This window comes from Branchiostoma belcheri, unplaced genomic scaffold (genome assembly GCF_001625305.1).
Source record: "Branchiostoma belcheri isolate BF01 breed outbred unplaced genomic scaffold, Haploidv18h27 scaffold19, whole genome shotgun sequence".
Classification (NCBI taxonomy): domain Eukaryota; kingdom Metazoa; phylum Chordata; class Leptocardii; order Amphioxiformes; family Branchiostomatidae; genus Branchiostoma; species Branchiostoma belcheri.
The window spans coordinates 2,026,417-2,049,470 of NW_017803379.1; the positions used below are offsets into that span (position 1 = coordinate 2,026,417).

The 23,054-nt window shown below is 41.8% G+C and overlaps 5 protein-coding genes across 7 annotated transcripts in view; 1 reads left to right on the top strand and 4 right to left on the bottom strand.

The window, feature by feature from the left end:
• Window positions 1–1,009: 1,009 nt before the first annotated feature.
• Window positions 1,010–5,471, bottom strand: LOC109467791 (progestin and adipoQ receptor family member 3-like). 3 transcript variants are annotated; one of them, XM_019765843.1, is made up of 8 exons: window positions 5,227–5,471; window positions 3,801–3,912; window positions 3,302–3,464; window positions 2,956–3,108; window positions 2,131–2,174; window positions 1,932–2,028; window positions 1,665–1,755; window positions 1,010–1,361 (listed from the first exon to the last, which is right to left on the bottom strand). In XM_019765843.1, exons 1-8 carry the CDS (start codon window positions 5,315–5,317, stop codon window positions 1,237–1,239), a joined length of 876 nt encoding a protein of 291 aa, XP_019621402.1. In that variant the 5' UTR covers window positions 5,318–5,471; the 3' UTR covers window positions 1,010–1,236. The 3 variants fall into 3 exon arrangements, with proteins under 3 accessions (XP_019621402.1, XP_019621400.1, XP_019621401.1); XM_019765841.1 differs by having other exon boundaries at window positions 2,131–2,243; XM_019765842.1 differs by lacking the exon at window positions 5,227–5,471 and having other exon boundaries at window positions 2,131–2,243; window positions 3,801–3,940.
• Window positions 5,472–6,328: 857 nt separating this feature from the next.
• Window positions 6,329–10,644, bottom strand: LOC109467786 (radical S-adenosyl methionine domain-containing protein 2-like). The gene is made up of 7 exons (XM_019765836.1): window positions 9,877–10,644; window positions 9,342–9,503; window positions 8,847–8,995; window positions 8,439–8,519; window positions 8,030–8,179; window positions 7,758–7,790; window positions 6,329–7,482 (listed from the first exon to the last, which is right to left on the bottom strand). Exons 1-7 carry the CDS (start codon window positions 10,205–10,207, stop codon window positions 7,318–7,320), a joined length of 1,071 nt encoding a protein of 356 aa, XP_019621395.1. The 5' UTR covers window positions 10,208–10,644; the 3' UTR covers window positions 6,329–7,317.
• A 326-nt stretch (window positions 10,645–10,970) lies between these two features.
• On the top strand, window positions 10,971–14,008 carry LOC109468026 (UMP-CMP kinase 2, mitochondrial-like). Its single transcript, XM_019766237.1, has 5 exons — window positions 10,971–11,747; window positions 11,987–12,119; window positions 12,472–12,673; window positions 13,053–13,289; window positions 13,562–14,008. Exons 1-5 carry the CDS (start codon window positions 10,974–10,976, stop codon window positions 13,686–13,688), a joined length of 1,473 nt encoding a protein of 490 aa, XP_019621796.1. The 5' UTR covers window positions 10,971–10,973; the 3' UTR covers window positions 13,689–14,008.
• A 99-nt stretch (window positions 14,009–14,107) lies between these two features.
• On the bottom strand, window positions 14,108–17,850 carry LOC109468027 (transmembrane protein 144-like). The gene is made up of 10 exons (XM_019766238.1): window positions 17,695–17,850; window positions 17,039–17,218; window positions 16,740–16,862; window positions 16,242–16,425; window positions 15,801–15,887; window positions 15,506–15,577; window positions 15,081–15,178; window positions 14,723–14,940; window positions 14,422–14,475; window positions 14,108–14,289 (listed from the first exon to the last, which is right to left on the bottom strand). Exons 1-10 carry the CDS (start codon window positions 17,789–17,791, stop codon window positions 14,209–14,211), a joined length of 1,194 nt encoding a protein of 397 aa, XP_019621797.1. The 5' UTR covers window positions 17,792–17,850; the 3' UTR covers window positions 14,108–14,208.
• A 353-nt stretch (window positions 17,851–18,203) lies between these two features.
• Window positions 18,204–23,054, bottom strand: part of LOC109467760 (transmembrane protein 144-like) — a 6,683-nt gene continuing 1,832 nt past the window's right edge. Inside the window, exons 2-7 of the mRNA XM_019765811.1 lie at window positions 20,605–20,727; window positions 20,286–20,466; window positions 19,390–19,487; window positions 18,925–19,142; window positions 18,615–18,668; window positions 18,204–18,396 (exon numbers count right to left, since the gene is read on the bottom strand). Of these exons, the coding sequence (XP_019621370.1) occupies window positions 18,316–18,396; window positions 18,615–18,668; window positions 18,925–19,142; window positions 19,390–19,487; window positions 20,286–20,466; window positions 20,605–20,727 (755 nt within the window). The 3' untranslated portion in view covers window positions 18,204–18,315. The remainder of the gene's footprint in view (window positions 18,397–18,614; window positions 18,669–18,924; window positions 19,143–19,389; window positions 19,488–20,285; window positions 20,467–20,604; window positions 20,728–23,054) is intronic.

Sequence of the window (23,054 nt, forward strand, 5' to 3'; positions counted from 1 at the left end):
GACTATACATTATATTGTGAGATTACAGGTCCTTCAAAAAACTACTTTCGATTAAGTTATCACATGCTTGTCAACTTTTGTATAGTAGAACATGTACGATGTACATGTAATAGAATGGGCTGCTATTCACTTGCATCACAATTCGTGCTTTGTCATGCTGTGTTATGTTGTGTCAGGCACCATTGTACATAGTATGGTGTTGTGTCGTGTCAAAGTCTGTAGTTGGACCTAGTTCGAAATCAAATCTACCTTTCTGTCTTGATCACAAAGTTGACATAAATATACATAATCTATCATATTAAAATGTCACATATTATTGCGTTCTTGCATTGAAATCCGAATCATGACAATTTTAGAACTACACTACATAATGCATTGTTATTCCTGTTGTTAAAATGCATTAAAAATATTTAAAAATGCATTGAAAGATATAAAAAGTGAGGTAATAGAAGTAGGTCCGTCTTTAGATTACGATTACTAAATTGTAGGTGTAGGAAGTAGGATAATAGGTCAGTATGGTTAGTTGTTAGATTGCAATCCTTAATACGTTCAGAGGTAGATTATTTCATTTAAGCCCAAGAGGGCTAAGTGGGTTAATTACAATACTATTGTAATGTTAGCCATACTTATCTTCATCTTCTACTTGGGATGCATACAAACGTACTAGATTCCGTGCAGTACATGCGGTGTATCACTCTGCCTTAACGTTTGCGTTGAAGTCTTATAGTCAAGAAGGACCCGTAATGAATTAATAATATAGGATGTGGAGGTTACTTTCGTTCATCTTAAGTTATTTAATAGACCACATTAGTCCAATTACATGGCTCATTTTATCGAAAACACATGTATTACGAACCAAAGAAACTGTTCAATAAATATACCAACCAAATATTGCTGTCTTTTCATTGTAAATAGTATTGATTTTACAGGTGTGTTTTAATTTGAGCATGATCACATTGCCAAAGATAGGCGATGTACCTACGATGTTGAATTGTTTTTGTTCGCTACGATATCGCCATACGTAGTTTTGAGTATAGCTTATTTATTACGGCATGATCGTCGCGAAAAAAACAAACATCCTAGGTGCATCGTACGATATATGTGACCGGGGATTAACTTTGAACACACATTTGAGTTTTATTCCTTCTAGCCATGAACTTTTCTTTGCGATAAAACTAAGTGCACTATGTAATTGGACTGACGTGGTCTGGTAAAGCCGCTATGTCCCAGCAGACGTTAAGAACACGGGACCTTCTGTCGCAGCTGTATGAAGTCCAGCGCCGAGTTGTTGAAGTTGATGATCCCGCACAGCACCATCATGTGCCACCAGTGGTGACTCTGGCCTACATAGTCAAACCAGCCTGTACAGGAACAAAACAACATACAGGCGCTCAGAAGCCAGTACTAGTTTCTTCATGGTTGAACGGGATATTTTCCAACTACTCCCTAAACTGTATCCTGGCAAAATATATGATCCTTAGCAGTTGATAAAAGACCTTTGGTAAGTTTCTTTCCGAAATTGATAATGCAATAACAGAAAAAAATAACTGAAGCGGAAGGCTATACAACAGGACGGGCGCAAATTCGATGCGCTAACTATTCATGTTAGGTCCGTACCTGTGTTCATGGTTGTGTACGGCAGGTAAAAGAGACGTTAGAGTTACCTGGAGCCAGTCTTTCCGGCAGTTGGGATGTATATGACACCAGACAGGCCAGGGAGTAAAACACAACTCCCAGGAACCGCTGACAGAAATACTGTTGAATCGAACGAGACACACATTAGAGAAAGAATACGAATAGAATAGAGGTGAGTATGGATCTGGATGCATGTTATAACTGCGTCGTCCTTATGCGTCTCTTTATTGTTTTGCTTAAACCACTAAACCACTTGGTGAGGCCGAAAGGACGAAAATGGCCAACAAGTGTGTTACCTGTCCAGTAGGATGCCAGAAGCCTCCGTTGCTACAGATGGCATGTAATATTGGCACAGCACCATAGCCCCACTGCAAAGCTGTTAGCGTGATGCGTCTGTGGTGTAAAAAAAGTAAGAACATTTGTCAATGAATATTACCAATCCTGTTGATATTTAAAAAAGCGCGTCACGAAAACACATGAGCCTGCAGTACCAACCTTTTCAGCACGGCGGCGTCTTGTGTCTGGCCGACCTCGTCGTCCTTGAACTCGACGGCCACGTTGAGCAGGAACAGCGACCAAGCCACAAAATGATGCATGTAAAAGTACCACTGCATGCGTGACGACAAAACAACAGATTGTGCGACGTCACAACTCATATAGACCACAAACACTGACACGTCATCATCACATGCGATGAACAACATCAAATCAAGGTCTAAGACCAGTTGTTACCAAAAATACTAGTAAGCGCTGACTAGGCCACCACAACAACGCACTTTGTCATCCCGTAGCATCTTTCCATTTTATATCATCATGCAACCAAGTTATAAGGAAGTAATTGTCCCGTCACAATCTATTACAAGGAAAGAAGAATTAAATGACAAAGTTTGTGGTGTCCAGTCTATCGCGGTTTGGGCGGGCTCTCTTCGGGGCTGTGAAAGTCCCCGGCCCCCGGCTCAACTAGGCTTCGGTTCGCCATGGCGAGTCTTAAATCGGGCGCATTGCCGGCTGTCTTATACGTTGAAGGCAATGTATAAAACAGTTTGCTATACGCCCGATTCAAGAGGCGCCATGGCTAGCTCCCGGCAGAAGATTTGTACAGGATAAGTTAATTCCTGTCCACCGCCTGGCGATGTCCTTGGTGCTGAAATTGGGGTTCCCAAGGCAGACGTGCAGGAAGACTTACAATGGATAGCAGTCACAAAGCCGAGATTAGTCCTATCGTTAAAAAAATCCTATCAGGCACAAAACTCCTATCCATGGCTCAGTTGAACCCACCCAAACCGCGATACACTGGACACAAGGCTTGCTTCAACCTACATCGTCACAAATCCCGTAGTAGAGAATGATAAACTGGAAGCCGTGGACTCCGATGAAGATACCGAACAGGTCCAGCCTCAGACTGAACCCTCTCACTTCAGGAGACCGGTGGCCGCCGAAGATGTGACAGCAGGCAGATGTCAGTAGTGTCACCTACATGTACGTAAAAAAGCACCATTTCCATTTTATTTTAGAATCCAAATTGATTAAAAATACAACACGATGTTTATCTATGTTATCATTTGAAATTTTGAAACAGGACATACATATTGCCGTGTAGGTATGTACATGAATGTATGTAGGCGATACGAATTTTTTATTCAACTTTCAAAGTTTCAAGTGTTACCTCGCTACATAAGAGGTGGGCGCTAACGATCACGTGATCCCAGAAGTTGCCATGGTAACGGGGTATCGTCACGAAGTTTTCCCAGACGAGTATGGACATGATGTAGACGAAACCGACGGCATGGGTCCATATGCTGACCGTCTCGTTATGCCACTGAAACATACTTCAAGAAAGCAAAGTAGCAAACTTTACACTATTTCTCGACTACTACGGTTCTGTGGTGCACGTAATATTCAAAAGAATTATGTTTTTGAAAATGATATGAGTATGAAAATGCACCCTTTCAAGTATGATCTAACGTTACCTGTGCCGCCAACGCAATCGATCAATAAATTTATTGTTGATAATTAATTATTAAAGACGATATTATTTGGTGTCCACTACATTTTCAGATGGTAGTAGTGGTATATATCATGTATTCTGTCAAGCCTGAGAAAAATTTATACTGTTTTCAAATATGTTTTGAAGTATTTTGTTTCTTGATCATTATGCTTCTTACCTTCTCAGACATTGCTTGGTTGTGAGTCCGGTACGATAGCCTGTCAGGATGTGGTCGTGTCCGAAGTATTTTGTTCCTGACACTTCTTCTAACGTGTACAATCTCTTTGGACCTACAGATGGGTTCAAATACAAGTACATCAATAATATTTGAAATAAATCTAATACATGTAGTTGCATGCATGAGTTACCATGAATAAAGAACACTATTAAGTTGGTAGGAATTAAGTTACGTTTCATTAGAAGATGAATAGATAGATATGTAAAATTAAAATGAATAGGCCGCGAACAATTCAAATATCTTGTTGACTATAACATGAATGGTGACATGAATAAATAATGCAGTTTATTCGGCCTCTATGGACATAATCCATGTAACGATCGAGCTAATAGAACCGCACGGTTGGTTTGTGTTAACTGTTACGCCGAGAGGCTGTTATACCGGTTGAACGATGGACAAAGTACGTATCGAAGCCAACTAACGTCCCATTATAATTAGCAAGGAATCGATCTTGTCATCAAAATCGTTATTAATTTTCTATAGGATAGGGACGGGAATTTTTCTCCACGCTTCCATTCAGAATATTCTATCATACACACGTGTTGATGCGGTCATGGGCAATAAAATCCACTATGAATTCGAATAATTTGCCTGCTCTCTAGAGAACGGTTTGATTTCAATGCATCAATGACGTATAAATCATAGCTAGTGTTACTATAACGTGTGTCTACCGGTACCTCCCACATGACCATAATGCGGAGTGGACACGGAAACCCCATTTTGTCCCAAGTGGGTCGATATGTACTAACTGCCATTCAGCGGCTTCTCAGCTCTACAGGCGAGCAGGTGCAGATATATACATTATTCATGGCGCTGCGGGAACTCTGTCGTCATGGCACCCAGACCGATATATGCTGACATAACGATCAATATGCAAAATAAAAACCCGTCTACCAAATATGGCACCGATGCCGGCTTCTTTTTTTGCACGTGAACAGTTCCAATTCAATATACGTGCCGGTATAACCAATATGCGGAGAAACCATTTAGTAAAGATCGCTAAGCGGCAAGCCATTTTGCTACAGGCCTGCCACCCTTGTGGGTTTGTGACCTGGTTATGCCATACGAATGGGTTTGAGGCCCGCCGTTATATAACGATATATAATAATCAGTTTCCATGAATGATGCTGCATCTCGTTCTATGTATTGTAGCTGAATTCATTTACATTGAATGAGAAGAAAGGATATGAATGATACGACGGCAGATATTTAACACTGAACAAGTGAATATGACACAGCTAGCATCTGTGCACATCTGCAAAAGGTCTGACCCTTTTATAGGTCGTTGACATGTACTGCCTGTGCGGTAATGTAGCCGGTAATATTGAATGGACCCATCACATGCCCCCCCCTCCCTAAATATTACCTGCGACTATTCCATTCTGTAGAAACGAGGTCTTGCTGACGTCATTGTCCTGTCCCTTGTCGCTGCGGTTGTTTCTCAGGGTCACGGTCATTTTCCTGACGATTCTGCCTCTCCTGTCCCACTCACAGCGAAGTGGCGGTTTTCCGGCTCAAACGGCGCTGGATTACAGGGTGGGGAGGCAGTGGCCTGTCACTAGCTACCCGGCGCCAGTCTAATCAATACGCCCGGGGAGCTCCAGCCTGATCAATGCGTTTCGACTCTGTTCACCGCCGTAGTAGTGCTGGCTTAACAATAACCCGCGTTAAACGATACTGGTACTCACTATTACATTACAAACCATTGATATATTGAATTGTTTGATTGTTTTCTTTCGTTTTGTTGGGAACTCCATCTGTGTTCATAACTTTCACACTATTCTTCTTAGAGTCGGCAAAGGTGATGATGTAAATCAACGTTTATCTGCCGTTCACATGGCACAATATATCACAGACTCACTAGTAGTAGTGCTGGATTAGCAATAAACCGCCCACAGGACGTCGTTAAACGATACTGGCACTGCTGTGCTGGTGAATATTTAATTTTCGCTCATTGTTTCATCACTGAAGAGGTATTGAGATATTGAAAAAATCCCGAAATGCAATCTGTCGACATGCATGCAATTACATAAATTTGCGATGTGATTTTCCACTGGCCGCGTGGTCCTAAAAATAGATGACATGTGTCAAAACAATGTCAGGATAAACCAGCTATCAGTACGATCTGCTGTCATAGATTGACTCGCCATGCATACATTTACTATTGTAAGTTATCTGTGCCTTCAAAACGGATGAAATTGGAAGCAAAATATGCAAAAAAGATGCCCGCCCGTTCCGCTCTATGCATATTGCTCATATTTGCAATGATTATGCAAGATCGTACTCGAAACAAAAGAGTCACGCCTGTGCAAACGCATTTTACTCGTATTTCTTGAAATGTTGAAAACCACATAATTCAAACGTACACAATGCCATTACCATCCTATTGTTCATATACACCTCTTTATATATATATATATATATATATAGAGATAGATATGTAATGTTTTTAAAAATCATAAGTGGCAAATAATTTGTACAAAATAGAAATCTATCAGCGCATAGAACAATGGTAATCACGATCAAGTAGAAGGAATGAAAAATTATTTATATCAAATCACAAATTTACAGTAATAAAATCTATACACTGAGTAATCTCAAACAAACATATCATACCTGAAAACAGTAAACATCGCATTGTAAAGTGTGAAAACGATGAATCAATTTCCAATCACACTACATATTACAGTCATAAGACTACTTTTCTGAATAAAACTGCTAACAAACTGTTAATACATTCAACTCACACTCACTATTACATTACAGACAGTTGATATGTAGAAGTGTTTGTTTTGTTGGGAACTCCATTAGTGTTACATACATTTCACACTATTCTTCTTGGAGTGGCAAAGGTGATGATGTAAATCAACGTTTATCTGCCGTTGGCACATGGCACAATATGTCACAGACTCACTAGACTCACATATATAAAACCTGAGTTACAAAAAAGCTGCCAATTTGTGAGTTTTTCGTCGATGCACCTGTCACTGTACATCTGTGACCGGAATGAGGGGTACATACCAGGGGGTTCTGACGACATGAGTATCCCGATGTGGAGTATTTGATAGGCGTCTCGGCGCCCTTGACGGATCAGTTTTGACCTGACGAAAAATGTGCCCTATTTTGTTGAGTCTAATTCGGTCTATTGGTCCAGATTTAGTGGTCTGCTCTTCCTATACATGCATATTTCTTTCCAGTTGATTCCTATGTATATGAATATGTAGTTCAAACAAAACGTAACACACGAGAATAGAATTAACATCGGCTGTGATCTTGTTCTCGTCGTTGTTGTCCGATAATTAAGTCAAGTTCAAGAAAGATAAAAGGTTCTGCTGAAGAATTGCTCGTACACCACCAAATCGAGCAATTGAAACGGTCCGATAACTTTCAACTTTTTTTAACGTGCGAACAATAACGTTGTAACGGGCATGACCAGGAAACAGCAGAATTTCCCTGTTTACCAGTCCAACTTTAAGTCAGCCTTGCTCCACGTGTACTTCCCTCCACGCTTGAAAAACATCTTCTCGTCGAAGCCGCTGAACTGGATGGCACCTTCCACCCCCACGTCCAGCAGGGACCGAGATGGTTCCTTCCGTCCTTCACGACAGTCCAGGAACCGCATCTGGAGCAGACCAAAGGAAGAGGGGTGTAACTGTCAAAATCCTTTCCAAACTTTATGAGTGTGTTATTACCATATTATTACATATCATCATATCAACAGTTGGCTGGCTCGAAGATAAACAATGTAATGTAAGAAATCAAATACCCAAATGCAAATTTTAGTTAGACTTGTAGTATTGCATGCACATTTGCCTAGCACCAAAATAAAGTAGGGTAGTACAATTTCAAACAGTTACGTTACTTATTATACTAAAGTAAAACTGTTCAGTCACTTACGTATTCATCAAGAATGAGGTAAGAGTCTTTCATCTGAAACACAAGATTGTAATCCATTAGAGGGACTGAACATAAAAACATAGTTAAATCTCGTTTTCAGGGCTATCAATGGAGTCCTCAGTAGCATTCTTATTTAGATGCAGGGCGATGGATACCATTGAAGTTGCTTGAAACTTAGCCTAGCAGGTCTTTACTATCCACGGTTAAAGAACATAATAAAAAAAAAGCCAAATGAACCAGTTCAAAGCATTTTGGCATATATTTCTGCCTACCTTTTCGTTGGATTCTGGCACGAGACACGTCACATGTTCATGCCGCCTGACGAACTGGTCGAACTCCCGGTCCGTGATGACCATGTCCTCCGCGTTACGTAAGGCCTCCGGACCTGCGTTCTCACCACCGATCAACAGGCACTGGAACACCTGGGACGGAAAAAACGGGCCAGGTATGACGTTACGTCGATGAAGGTTAGACATCAAGGTAATAATATACGCCAAGGTAATAATATACGCCAAAAGGTAATAATATATGCCAAAAGCAACTGCATGAAAGTGTCACTGACGAAAGGTAGTGGATGCTACCTGAAACGTCTGACCGTTTCCAAAATTATATCCAGTTGCTTGAGTATTTAACTGTTGCAAACTAAAAAAGACATGAATATACCGCGAGAGAAAATCTCACCTTCCACCTGATGGGGTTCAGTTCCATGATGTCACTGCTCATGTCCTCATCGACGTTGTACCTGTTCACTACCGAGTTTATCTGGAAAACAAAATCACTATAAATTAACGTGGTATTTAAGGTACGCGTTTTTTTGTGAGCATGCTGAGAATTTTAAGCCCCACCTGTTTTTACACCACTAGATTATAGACGTAGTAAGGTATCAGATTTGTATCACTGTTTGCACTTAGACCTTTGTCACCATGACCCCTGCTTAGCCCGTCGGGACATAGATATATACAACAAATTTAAAGGTCTTAGATTTGCTCTGTTAACTTGTTTCAAAAGCAGATAATGTTCAAGAAACGTTTAATGTATTCGGTCTTCCCAATGTGATACTGAGGCACCCGTTGGCCTGTACCGTCTCACCTTGAAGGCGACCCTGTACTGCTGGCACCACGCCCGCACCTGCCGCAGACAGCGCAGGTGGTCCTTCCCCGTCTGGTGACGCCCGATGCGGCGGTTCGTCTCCTCGTCAAAACTGTCGCAGGAGATGGCGAGGATGTCCAGCCATTCACCTGTATTCAAAATATCAACTCGTGTCAAACTTCAATTCAGCTGTGTACAGATCATTAAAACAGTATTTGCCGAGGGCTAATATAGATACAAACAGTCGACGCACAAAACTTATGCATCATCGGCAGCTGAACATACCCCCCCTCCGACGGCAAAAAAGAACTAGAGTGCCCTTTTACCTAAGCTATGTCTGAAGCTACTTGAAATAGAATCGTGTCATCATGTCAACAAACGTTACGATTTACTCTTTTCTGCATGTTCAACAGTTTAAGGTCGTAACGGTTTTATTTACGTATTGATTTAAATGTGCAAGTACGATCTCTACTTGATAAGTCGATGTTCCCTTACCGTACTTGTTGAACCAGTCCTCGGTGATGAGACTGCCGTTGCTGACTATACTGACGCTGGGCAGTCCCAACTCCTCCTTACAGAACCTGACCAGCTGCCCCACGTACCGGCCACGGTCCTTGATAAACGGCTCCCCGCCAGAAAAGTTCACCTTCTCCATACCTGCCGTCAAACCAATAGGTAGGTCTATTTCAATCCAAATGTAGCCTACATTTTTATCGCAATGTTTATTTTCCGTTGAGCTGGAGTCTCAAAACATTTGAGGGCTATAAACAACATATATATGTAATTGCCAAGTGCCCCATAAAATACACGGCTGACGCACAGTATGTTATGTTATAGTAAGTACCCGAGTAAGCGTATCGGTGTTTACTGGTGCATTTTCTTCTATCTGTTCTCAGTGCAAGTTTGTTCTTACAACGAAACGTAGCCACGGGGACAGGTGTGCAGCATCACAAAGTCAAAGTACAATACGGCATCCTTGGGGCGCCTCGAATAAAGTAACCTACATGCTCGACAGGTTACTAGTACTTACCAGCTTCGGCGAGAAGAGTCAGCCCTTTCTTGGCGGTCTCAAGAGGCAAGACGAAAGACGTCTTGGCCGTGTGGAAGCAGAACCCGCACCTGTAGTTACACTGCCGAGTGAAGTGGTAGTTCACGCTGGTAGGGACGACTGTACCGGGGAGAGCCTGGCCCGACCCTGGAGCTGGGACGGTTGTCGGGGCGGGTACGCTGCATCCCCCCGTCAGGGCATCCCATACCATCCACGTGAACTGCTTGACTGTCTTGAAGATTACGGCAAGGAGACCAAAAACGAACATCACAGCCAGCGGCAGGGTGAAGTTTGTACACGTCACAACCGCCATTTTAGGACTAACCTAGCGATACGGTTTGACTTCTGACTGCGTTTGTACGTCACTGAGCTTGTCAGACGACTTGCCGCCCCTGTGTGCGACGCAACAAGTTCTGTGTGTCCTTTTGTGTCACACAACAAGCGGCGTAACCGTTTACCGAAACCTTCGTTATTCCCCAGTTCGTCATCGCTATCTATAGAAACCACAGGGCCCGCTTGGAGTCACGTGACATGGATGCCAATATTGTATGGCCATAAAATACTATTACTAGTAGTAGTATCTAGTAAGCACATAGAGACCTAAATTATCACTTAAAAAGATTACCTATAACTACTTCTAACGTTGATTCGTTGAAGTAAGGTACAGGGACTGAGAAATCTAGTGTATTATTGAATCACGTGCACGTGATATATCCTGAACATTGTTTTACGTCCCAAAGTAAACATTCGTCGGGCGAAACTAAACCATGGTATGACGCAAAAAGAGCTGCAATGCACCGAAACTATGACAGGGGGCGCCTCAGACAGGAGTGGCCCATTATACCCGTACGAAACCGGCGACATAAAAAGTTTGAAAGCATTTATACCGGTATTAGGTGGGAACATGCGAAAGTCTTTTTCGACGTTCGACGGTACAGCTTTTAAAAGTTGGAAATTATTACAATACCGCCATATGTCCCTCTGATTTGAGTTATTTCTATGACTCAGTTACGCACAACCACCCACCTTGATATGAATGGTATCGTCTTCATCACGTGATTGACCGTGGAGGAGTCCAGATGCACAGTTTCGCACCGCACCAGGTAAAACGATTTCTTAGAAGCCGCGAAGCTTTCTCAAGGCACACCTGTGCACGACATGACCAAGGAATGATCCTTGCTGCGTTCTCTATACGTCTTGTCAGGTACAGTCTCAGAAAACCGCGGAATATTTGGTACAAACTACCGCACACTTGCAGACGACGTTTTGGCTCCAAATTCAAAATGGTGGAAGACCAGAGCAAGAACTTGGTGCATGCGATCGAGACGGAAAGTGGTCCCATTTATTTTTCTACAGCGAGTCAGACGCGTCAGAAAGATGCAGCATCTTTTAACACACCCAAAGAGTTTCCCAATGTTGCTGCGTTTTACTCTATAAGCGCGTGCAGGTCGAAGAATTCCCGTGTAGACGATACACGTGCAAATTCTAAACTTTTGCTTGACATAAACAACCACCTTGGCCCGGAGCGCGCGATTTCCCATGGCTTTTCCTTCATCCCTGAACGACCAGAGTCTTTTCGAAAACAGTTCTTCATTCTCAGCCCTACCGCGGACGAGTCTATCTCTGGATTTTCCCGAGAAATGGCGGTTAAATTCGGGCAGACTCAGTATTTTGAGTACGTTTTGAGAGAGGGGAAACTTCTGCAGAACAGGGTAGGGGCTTCAGACGACGGGGTACGTAGTCAGGATGAGATGGTGACAGTTGAGGCGCCGCCCTGTCATCCTGCGTTCCTCCATCCTGAGAACAATGCTGTGTTCCACTCCTACAGCAGAGCCGTCAATATATTGAAAGAGGTAAATGTGCTAATGCTTTCACTATCTTACTGTGAACTGTGAATTCTCAATGAAAATTGATAAAAACTCAGTACATTATACATACTCTCATGTTGTTATGATCATGTTACATTTTGTAATGCTTTAACGTTAGATGGGAAGAGCAAAAATATGTAAATGGCTACACCTTTCTGTTGCTTCCCCCTTACTGTTTTCCTTGCATCATTGTGGTACATTAAAATCTTTTTGAATAATTTCAGTGTCCTGACATACAAGGGGTTTCAGAAGTGCTGTCTGCAGCATCAACTCTTGTTCCTGAAACCTTGGATGTAGCATCTCTGCAGGAGAAGTGTCAGCACCCTGTCATTGTTCTGGAGGGTCTCGATGCCACAGGTAATGTTACTTTGGGTTTGCATAACTGTAACATCCGAAAAGTAGTAAAACAGATCCTTTGTGATGATATGATAGAGTCTTTTACGGTAATTCTAGTTTCTGGGGTAGATTAATACAGTGATAATAGGTCTGTCAGCATAATTCACACAGGGTAGACTCAAAGAGTACACAGGGATCAAAGACTACTGTCGCCTTCATCAGGATAATTGATGATAACCAATCACTTCTAAACGTAAACTCAAGAGAGTTACAGTTACAGAGACGTGACCTTATTTACAAAAGACTTTGCCAATATGTAACGTCAGCAATTGATCAAGCAACATTTTACCACTTGTTGTCAATGTTAATGTAGGAAAAACCACCCTGACAGGGAGGCTGGGAGAGATGCTGAGTGCCCCAGTGCTGCAGTCCCCTCCTCCCCCCATCCGTCACCTGCGGGAGGTGTTTGACTCCCAGCCTGAGCTGATCCGGAGAGCGTACTACACACTGGGGAACTACATACTGGCCATGCAGGTCACACAGGAGGCACAGACACATCCTGTAGTCATAGACAGGTATGGCATACACTTAAGGGGCACTGAATGTTAGTTGCAATGTAGCAGATAGTAGAAAATGTAGTTTTTAGCTACATGTGCACCCACATGAGTGCACAGAAAGCCTAACCATTTTCTCATTGATGATAGTCAAATTTTATAGTATTTTAGTTTATTTTTACCATTGTCTTTTTGAGAGTAAGTGCACAAATCCACATGCTTGTCAGTAACACTAACTCACTGTACATGTCATGTTACATTTATGCTTGTTGGGTAAGAATTATGCATGTTTACAGTGTAGACATAGATGTATCATATAGTATCATAATTCCTTAATCAAATATGGCATCCACTGATTCCATGAAGTGTTAAGAAGGTACTATGCTACTGACTTCCCCAGGTTTTGGCACAGCACGACAGCCTACTCCATCGCCACAGAGGTAGGTTGTGGGGATGAGTCCCAGCTGCCCCCCAGAGGACACAGTGTGTACAGCTGGCCCTCGGACCTGCTCAAGCCACACCTGGCCCTGCTACTGACTGTGAACGAGGCAAGCCGGGGGGCCAGACTAGCGGGCAGGGGGGTGGGGAAAACTGAGGAGGAGATAAGACTGGAGAGGAGTGTCCTGTTTAGGAAGAGGTAGGTACTAATAGCATACAATGTACTAAAACTCCTTTTTGGATAATACATGTATAAGCCAACAGTGGCTCAAGAGTAACCATACCTTCAAGCCCTTTGTCTCCATGTACAACATTATGAGAAGTACTGTATACCAAAAAAAAAAAGATGCAGAAGGGACACTGTCTTCTTGTATCAAATCATGACTGTTTCTCAGCACTAATGGTTGGAAATGTTGGCTCTGTTTTGGTCTACATGTGTAAAGCTTGTGTTCCAATTCTCCTCTCTCCAAGGTTGGTTGAGGCCTATCTGAGGATGGAGAGCCCAGGCCTTAAGGTCATTGATGCAAGTGGCTCCAAAGAAGAGGTTTTTGCCTCCACAGTACAGGTGCTAAAGGACTTCAACATTTTAGAGGCTTAGACTGAGCACTGAGGGTCATCGTCAATGGATAGTTGGGAACAGTACAAATGTACTTTGTTCTAGTGATATTGATATTAATGTTAATAATTTGTTTCTTATTTGTATATAAATGCAAGCAAGCAGAAAGATTCAGAAGTCACACTATTTTATGATCAGGTATTTTACACAGAACTGTATATACAACAGAAGTCAATCAGTAAGAGGAGGATAAAACATTGTGAAGTCTTTTTATCAAGATCTGTTCCAGTAAGAATTTTTCTATTGATCATGACTACTATGTATATAACATGAACCCTCCAAGAAGTGAACATCTATAGTAACAATGTACCTGTTTACTTCATTTTTTTAGATCATCTCTGACAAAGATTGTCTATAGCTATTCTATGTTTTTAATCCATATTCATGTAGAAAACAAAACTCAAGTATACGAATACTATTAGATATGAATGTTACACATCTTAAAATGTAGAATTGACCTGATAACACAGTGGCAGCATTGGTTTCCACTCTGCAGACTTTTTTAATAGGAGAAAGCCGTCAGCAGAGATCCAGCTACGGTGACTGCAAATGCCAGGGCCAGTATTAATAGATTCCTGGCTCCCTGCAACACCAGACAATATATACATATCACAAAGGTGGCCTTAAGAAAGTTCAGTTAAACAAATGATTTTGTAAGGTAACGGCAGTAGTGTAAATGATGTAATTTTATTAAGGATGTGTTTCGTACATGTACCTTGATTTCTTTGAAATAGAAAACACCCCAAAGTGCGGCAATCAATCCTGGACCCTGAAAAACAAGTCAACAACAAAAACAAGCTTTGATAATTGTGACAGCAGCCGATCATGAACTTTTGCAATATGAAGCAGTTCAGTGAAAACGACTGTATATATAATATGATTAACATTATTGTGAATGTGTGGAAATAATTCAATTCTACACAATGCAAAATATTCTGGAGACTGTTTTTGGTAATCTGTATGGCATCATGTAAAACATTTTGTAATGTGAAGAGTAGGTGTAACAGACAACATACTGTTGAAATTATTGGGAAGCTGACACTCTCTTGAAGCTTCTGATTGGCCACAAACCAGCCTGACTCTGCAATGCCCCACATAAGTCCACTTAGCAGTGTAGGGAGAATGGCCCTGGGGAACACTTTAGGTCTGTTCTTCATGTAGATGGCGTACAGGATGAAATACAGAGTAGCTGTAGCGTAGACGCCAGAGAAGTGAGCGAAAACATAGTCCAGTCCTGCAGAAAAAATGTGAAGAAAATGTACAATTTGAGTGTGTGTGTTAGTATTCTTTGAAAACCGACATCGCATTTTTTTTACTGTAATACTCATTTCAACAGTCTGAAGTATTGTTTTGACTTGCTACTGTGTCACATACCATTCTGTGAGGCTCCCTTGTAATGTTGCTGTGGGTAGATCACTGGCGCAAAGCTGGTCCCGTACGCACAGCCTGCACATGCTGACAACAGTATGCCACTGGAGCAGAAAAACGTCAAAACTAGTTCAAATACAAAGCAAACTCTGCTACTGGATAAATGACGCAGATTACTTCCGGACGTTTTGAGTGACATCCATCACTCTACTTCAGCGTCACTAAAATTACCGAGAGAACTAGTCAACACTTATCACATGAGAAGTGCATTTGAGTTTTCTGATACTTAACTTTGAGGTACTTTAAGGTTTATGATACATTCACAACAAGAGAAACAGTTCTCGGCCATGGGTATCTAGTTGATTCCATGTTGTAGTTAAATAGTTCGGTATATTTTAACTGGTGGAGAAAATCTGAAGTTGTGAACTCACGCGAGCCGCTTCTGATTGGGAGACAGTTTGTCCACCCAGGACTCGTCGGACTCCTCCGCTCCTGCCGCGGAACTGGTGCCGTATCGACTGTTCAGCGTTTCCTAAACAAATAAAAACATTTATGTCTGTCAAAATAACAATAATAATGCATAAAGTTTGCCATGGATGTATCCCCTTGCTCCAAGCAAGGAGGTTGTTTGACCTTCGCATACTCTCTCAAAGATGCCGATTGCCAAGCAGATGACATGTATATGATAGGAGGGTACAGAAAAGAAAATCAATAATGTGTAAGAACATATTCACCTTGCTGACCAAAAGACGCTGTTCTTCAGGAGAGGGTGTTCTCGTCCCCTCGCTCTTCACGAACATAAACATGACGACACTGTGAAAATGAAGTTGGACGTCAGGGATAAACTAGAAAAGATAACCGCGTTGTCCTTTTCTTTGGACGTCACCACTACAGATTTTTTGCCTTTCCTCTCTGATGATAGTATAATACTGCATCCTTCTCCCTATGTTGTTGCCATTATATAAACTTGACTGAATTATGTCTGGTGTTACTCTCAAATCAGATGTTGCTGGGGAAGATTGTAACCTTTCTATCATCATATGTCCCGTCTTCTGTCGCTACTCTCCACGACGAAGTAGCGACGGGGCATATGATAGAAAACTTATAATCTTCCCCACTGGCAACATCTGCTTGGAGAGTAGTTGTTTCTTGCTTCACAGTTTTTACCTGAGAACGGCTAACCCGAACCCAACGTAGTCCAGCTCCGGCCGGGTAAACTTGTCCTGCGGGTTGAGTCCGAACCAGCCGAACCGCCCGCTGAACCAGCCCATCATCAGGTTGAAGGACCCCCAGATGAGGATGCCCATGCCCAGACCTATGCACTTCAGGATCGGTACCACTGTCACGTTACCTACAGTTCAATGTTCAAAATGAAATGAGATGTAGACAAGGAAGCACTCAAATGATGCGTACTAACGACACTCATGCAAGTTATAAAGCCTAAACTTTACGTAATACTGCAGCAGGACACATAGTGAAATCGTGGTTGTAGTAAAACTTTAGAACTGACATCCGGAAACATTGTCACTTAAACGCAACGGCCTCAGAAGCAATGTTTTATTCATCCATTTACTTTAGCATGTCATGCCTTGGTTAAGGGCTGAAAAAAGGACCATTTAAAAGCACTTAAGATGAATGATACAAAACAAAGTGATTATATGATACCTGTACACCACAGAAATCCTCCCAACATGGCGATGGGGTAAAACGTGGGGTAACCCTGAATAACGTTCACCACCAAACCTACACACCAGACTGCCGAGCAGAACACCCACTGGAAAAACATACCTGTAACAGTAGATCTTCAGTATCAGTAGACCATCATTACGCTTAGAATCATCAGATGCCATGTAAAGGCTAAGCAAATGAGTATGCTGTATCTAGGTCAGATATCAACACTTAAGTGGTATTGTCGCGTGGTATTATTGTAAATCCTCACTCGAAGAATAATGAGCATTTCTTACCATCGCCCGTGTCCACTTTCTTGATTGGAACCAGGTTGCTTCCAAAGAACGCAACAGACACGGCTGCCGCTATGAACCCCAGGTACGTCTCATCTTTGGTGGTGTTACTCGGCGTTATAGTTGCCGGGATGGCTGTTGTAGCGTTGTCCTGATGCGGCGTCGTCAGTGTATCATTTTGGACTAAAGGGTCAGGAACAGTGCATGTAATAAAAAACAATTTGAAAACAGGGCTAGCAGTCTTGTTTAACTATTGTCCAAGCCTTGAATATAGTTATAAGTAAGACGAGATCTTGAGAGGTCATGGGAGTTTGACGTCGCCTGTAGTGTGTGGTTTATAGTGATGTCTACGACATCCATTGTGTATATCAACAGAGAAAAATGAACAGCAACGATACGCTTATACATGTTTATTAAAATCGGTTATTTTTCGCACAGTATTTCGTCTTATCAAAGTCTCCGGGACTTTTCTTGATAAATTTGCTCGCACCGTTTGCCCCCCTCCCTCCCACCTGTTGGAATCACCAGTTGTTGACTTATCATGTGAGCGGCCAAAGTGCAACTGTCCAACTTTGTACATACTATTACAGACTATTTTGTGGTCCCTCTACCGGTCTTGCCATGACGTGTTAACTTACATGTATGACAGACAAACTCACCTTGTCCACAGTCACAAGCAGCTACGAAGGCATAAAGAACCAGCCCGATGTAAACAGAACGAGCTAAAATTCGATGCCACTCCGCTTGCCCGGCCATCTTTCGACGTGGGGGAAAGTTTGATCCCCATCAAAGGGCACAGATTGCACCGACCTCCGTCCTTTGTGTACAATGTGACAATAAAGGTTACGCTGATTGGTTACTTGCCGTACTCACCTTTACAACGTTCTTATTGGCCCAATCCTGGGTACACAAATAAATGTTTGATACGGCATGCGTCCACCTTACATAATAACTAAGATAAAGATATTTATTTGTTGCTATCTATCATTATCACTGTTTGATTTATTACTATTATTATCACTTGTCAAAAATTAATGTTGTCGGGGGAAGATTCCGGACAGGCCATAATGGCTTTTTATCTTCCACCAGCATATATTTTTTATGCTTATGTTCATTTTATTACTTTGACTATATGTTAATAAAACAAACAAACAAACCCAAACTTTGCTCTGAAAGAATCTTTATTAAGGTTGGTTCAGTAAACTGATTAATGAATTTAGTTTTGTCTTTTCTTGGTGAAGACCTAGGTAGTTTTGATCCACTGATTCTTCGTCGCCGCATCAAAATGAGAAGCTTGTGAGCAGAGCCCCGGTAATAGTCACAGCGAACACCGCTGTCAGGATTACTGCGTTTCTGACGCCCTGTAGAACACGAGTAGAAGTCATAGATAAACGTCGTTTACAGCTACCAATCAGATTTAGAGCGATAATACTTAACACGTAGGTATTAAGGGACTGGTACTGGCACTGTCCTGTGGATGTGCCCATTTTAATGAGAGAATTAAAAAAGTGTATCGATAAGAATGCAAATAGATTTCATGTGTCTCATCGACTCTCATATATAACGTGTATGAACCTACTTTGATTTCTCGAAAGTAGAAAACACTCCACAATGTCCCAACAAGGCTTGGGCCCTGCAAACAGAAAGATGTGCGCAGTTGTTTTTACTACTTTCTAAGATTTGTAAATATCCAGTCGAAAATACTTTGTAACGATGCTCATATTCTACGGCACAGATATGATGTATGTCATATACCAGAGAGAGGTTTATAAGAGCCGCATAAGACGTGGTCTTTGCCCATCAGGAGCACGAAGAGTTATGTCAGCACAAATCAAATCCCTGTCTGACTCAGCATATAATTTGTTTATCTGAATATCAAAACTTGTTACCGTTGTGATGATGGGAAAACTGACGCTCTCCTGTAGCCTCTGATTGGCCACGAACCACGCAGCCTGTGCTATGGCCCTCATGGTGCCCGACAGTAGAGCCGGTAGTATGGCTCTGGGGAACACTGCAGGTCTGTTCCTCATGTACATGCTGTACAGTATGAAGTATAGTGTAGATGTCGCGTAGATACCACTGAAGTGAGCAAAGACATAATCTAGACCTGAAATAAAACACAGAAGATATGGCTGACTAAAGCAAGACGTCACAAAAATAAATGTGCCTCAAGGCTGACTAAAGCAAGACGTCACAAAAATAAATGTGCCTCAAGGTCATTGATTTATTACATTAGTCATTTAAGATGTAGAATATATGTATTCCTATAAACACCGGTAGTCATGATACGAGGAAAGAACGTCGATGAGAAGGTAACATTTACTGATGTTGAAATCACAAATGCTAAACGTTACCGTTGTCTGTAGCTCCCTCGTAGTGTTGTTGTGCGTAAATTACCGGTGCAAAATTAAGACCGTACATACAGCCAGAAAACATCGCCAATGTAATCCCCCTGTGGCAAACGATAAGAAAAACACAGATCAACGTATGGTCCAATATCAGTAGGGACAGGCCCGGATGTGCGATATCTAAAACTCAACTAAACTAGTTCATTTCAAACAGAATTCACCATGATGGAAAGGAGACATACGTGATTCTTTTTTTCACAGGAGAAAGTTGATCCACCCAGGAGTGGTCCTCAGGTTCTGCCGAAGGAACTCTCTCACTGGTACTGTTGACGGCTGCCTGGTCACAGCAGGTTTATACATGTTACGTCAGATATGTAAGTCGGCAAATGGTTATCAATAACATTCACTACAGCATGGTAAGATTATACATGTCAAGAAATGACATTGGCAAAGAATATTACTTGTTATGAATAGCGAATGACAAAGAATAGCAAAGAAAGTTACTTGTACTAAGACATACCAGGAATTTCTAGTTTCTTTTGATCTGCTTTTGTTTCTTTACTTGTACAGGTGTATTAGTCATTTCTGCTTTCGTTGGACAAATATGCATATGATGATAATAAAGCAATTACATGCATTCTGTCCTCTTCCAGCAGTGGCTCGTGATCAGTTTCAGGTTTGTCCATGACGTCACTTTTCACAAAGGATAATATTATCGTCCTAAAACGACAGATAAAAATAATAACTATTTCTCTCATCAGGGCAGAGTTGGAGGGCCTGGTCACCATATATTATGGATGTCTACGAGAATAAATAAAGCAATAGTTTGTTAGGCTAGACCATGTGAAGGTAAACATGATAGGATGTGTTTGCTTTGCGACTGTTGCCTTTCTAGTTCTTACCTGACAATGCCCAGGGCCACCCCGGCGTAGTCCAGAGCAGGCCTGGTCAGCCTGTCCGGCCGCATGCCGAACCAGCCGAACCTTCCGCTGAACCAGCCCGTCAGCAGGTTAGTAGACGCCCAGAACAACATGCCCATCCCCAGTCCTATTGTCTTCAGGATGGGCACGACCACAGCGTTACCTAGTCACGAATAGCGCCTGTTAGTCACTGGTACAATATTCGTTTTGAAAAAAGAAAATATGTATTTCTGCAGCATATTAGTAAAAAAGGCAATTAACTGAGGATAATGCGTTGGTTTATATGTTGATGCACATGTACCTGTGCACCAAAGAGCCCCTCCAACCATGGAGATGGCGTAGAACTTAGGGAAACCCTGAATAATGTTCACCACCAGACCAACACACCAGACTGCAGAACAGAACACCCACTGGAAAAACATACCTGCAATGGAAAAGGAAGAACATCTCATCAACGACGCGCGGATACTAACGTCAAAACTCCTCTGATTACTTGATTTCGAAGAAAGACACTGGAACTATCCATGCAATTGGGATTCCATATTCGAACTAGAGGTCGGAGATCTCATGTCTTCGTCAGAGGTACATCGTTCTAGAGAAATTATCATGCGTATTCTTCACTCTTTTTAATAATCAATTTGGTCTAAAGAACAAAAGAATCTCTGTACTATTTTTATGGTACAGAACACCCTGAAACGGTTTGCCGCAGATTATACAGATGCGTCGTCACCCGTGTTAGCCCCCCCCCCCCTACGTTATTTGAGTTTGGACTGTTACTGGAAAAAAAACGTTCAAGAAATTCTTACTGTGTTGAAAGTGTCACGACAGCGCCGCAAAATATAATAAGAGAAGATGTTATAAAGGAAAGAATCAGAACATGGTGACTACTGGCTGCTGTTTTGTTAATTTGTCTTTATGACAAATAGAAGACTTGTGTTCTTTGTGTCCTAACATTTGTACTTCTACAGTATATTCCAAATCTAGGCATCTCATTTTTCGGCCCTTCGTGTTTTACTGCGCGCTTGCCTTAAATTTAAGGTAATTAGATTTAAGGTCTCCAGTGGACGTCATCCATAGCAATTACTTGGTGTGGCCGTAGAAAATAACCTGACATATGTCCAACCTATCCTCCCCCTGCTGAAGTTATAGTACAATCCCTCAATGTAACGTCATTTGATCCCATCCCATTATGGGGTTCCCCGGCTAAATCCAGCTGTCGGCTGTCTCCAAGCAGATGTAGGTGGGGGATTTCTAAACACAAAAGGTCCTATTACGGGGACATAACGACCTCCACGACTCTCATCTTTGAACTCAATCTTGGAGACCACCACAGTAACATGCCTATCAAATTTCATTAACTTCCATCCACACATACAAAAGTTATCCTGCTCACAAGAAAAATTAACAAAATGCCCCCTGTAGTCACAACGAAACACCCCACGAAGCTCAGTAACGAACTTAACCTTGGTCCCGACAATAGTAAGCACCACACCAAGAATTATGATCAACATTTTACAAATACTTGAGTTATCTTGCTAACAAGCTACAAACACAAAAGGTGTACTAACGTGACGCACGGACCCCCCACGAAGCCGAAACCTGTACTTGACTTCGGCCTCAACAGCGGTAATAAGCCTGCAAAAAATCATGGACGTCGAATCATGCCTTCCAGAGTTATATCGCAAAATCCGCAGTTCCCCACACTCCGGCGAGACAATTTCATAGTCCTTCTGACGAAGACAATTACTCAGCTTTTAAATCTTATCCAAATTGTTAACGAGCCCACCTGCGACCTTTCACGAAACTCCTCCCTTATCGACCTCATATTTACCGACGCCTTTAACTACGTTGATTCTGTGTCTGTCTGTTCACCACTCTCCCGATGCCACCACTGCCCCACTATTTGTTCCTTGTCGTTTACTCGTCACATATCTAAACCTTTTGTACGTACTGTGTGGGATTTTTCTAGTATTAATTATTAATTTTGTAATGATTCGGAATGGAACAGCATTTTCTTACTTCCCACTGTGGATGACGCTGCGAACAAATTAAGTCAACTCATCATTAAGGCTAAAAACATTTGTGTCCGAAGTAAAAACATAGTGGTCAGACCAAAAGACAAACCCTGGATGACAAATGATATTCGTAAGCTAATGCGGTCCCGCGACAAATTTCACAAATTGGCCAAGTTATCTAATTCTCAGGTAAATTGGGCCGCTTATCGTAAAATCCGCAACAAGCTTTCGAATGCTATCTCATCCCGTAAGTCTGAATATTTTAGTCGTCTGTCAGAATCTCTAAGTGATCCTTCTTTATCAGGTAAAAAGTGGTGGCACGTGGTGAAACACTTTTACAGACCCAAAGCAACTACCACTATTCCTCCTTTAAAGGAAGGTAGTACGTTTGTTGTTGATTCCTCAGCGAAAGCTTTACTTTTTAATGAATACTTTGTCTTTCAATCTTCCATAGACGAAACAAATGCTTCGCTGCCGGAATTTCAATATTTTACCACTGGTCGTTTACTCCACGTTACCACCACTCCTGAAGAAGTTCAACTCCATGTGAAAGAACTTGATACTTACAAGTCACATGGATACGATAATGTTGATAATCGTTTTCTCAAATTAATTACGCCATTGATAGCAGATAAAATTAGTTTTGTTTTTAACCTTTCTTTGTCACATGGATACTTTCCCACGATATGGAAATATGCAAATGTAATACCCATTTTAAAAGGGCGATCGTAGTGAT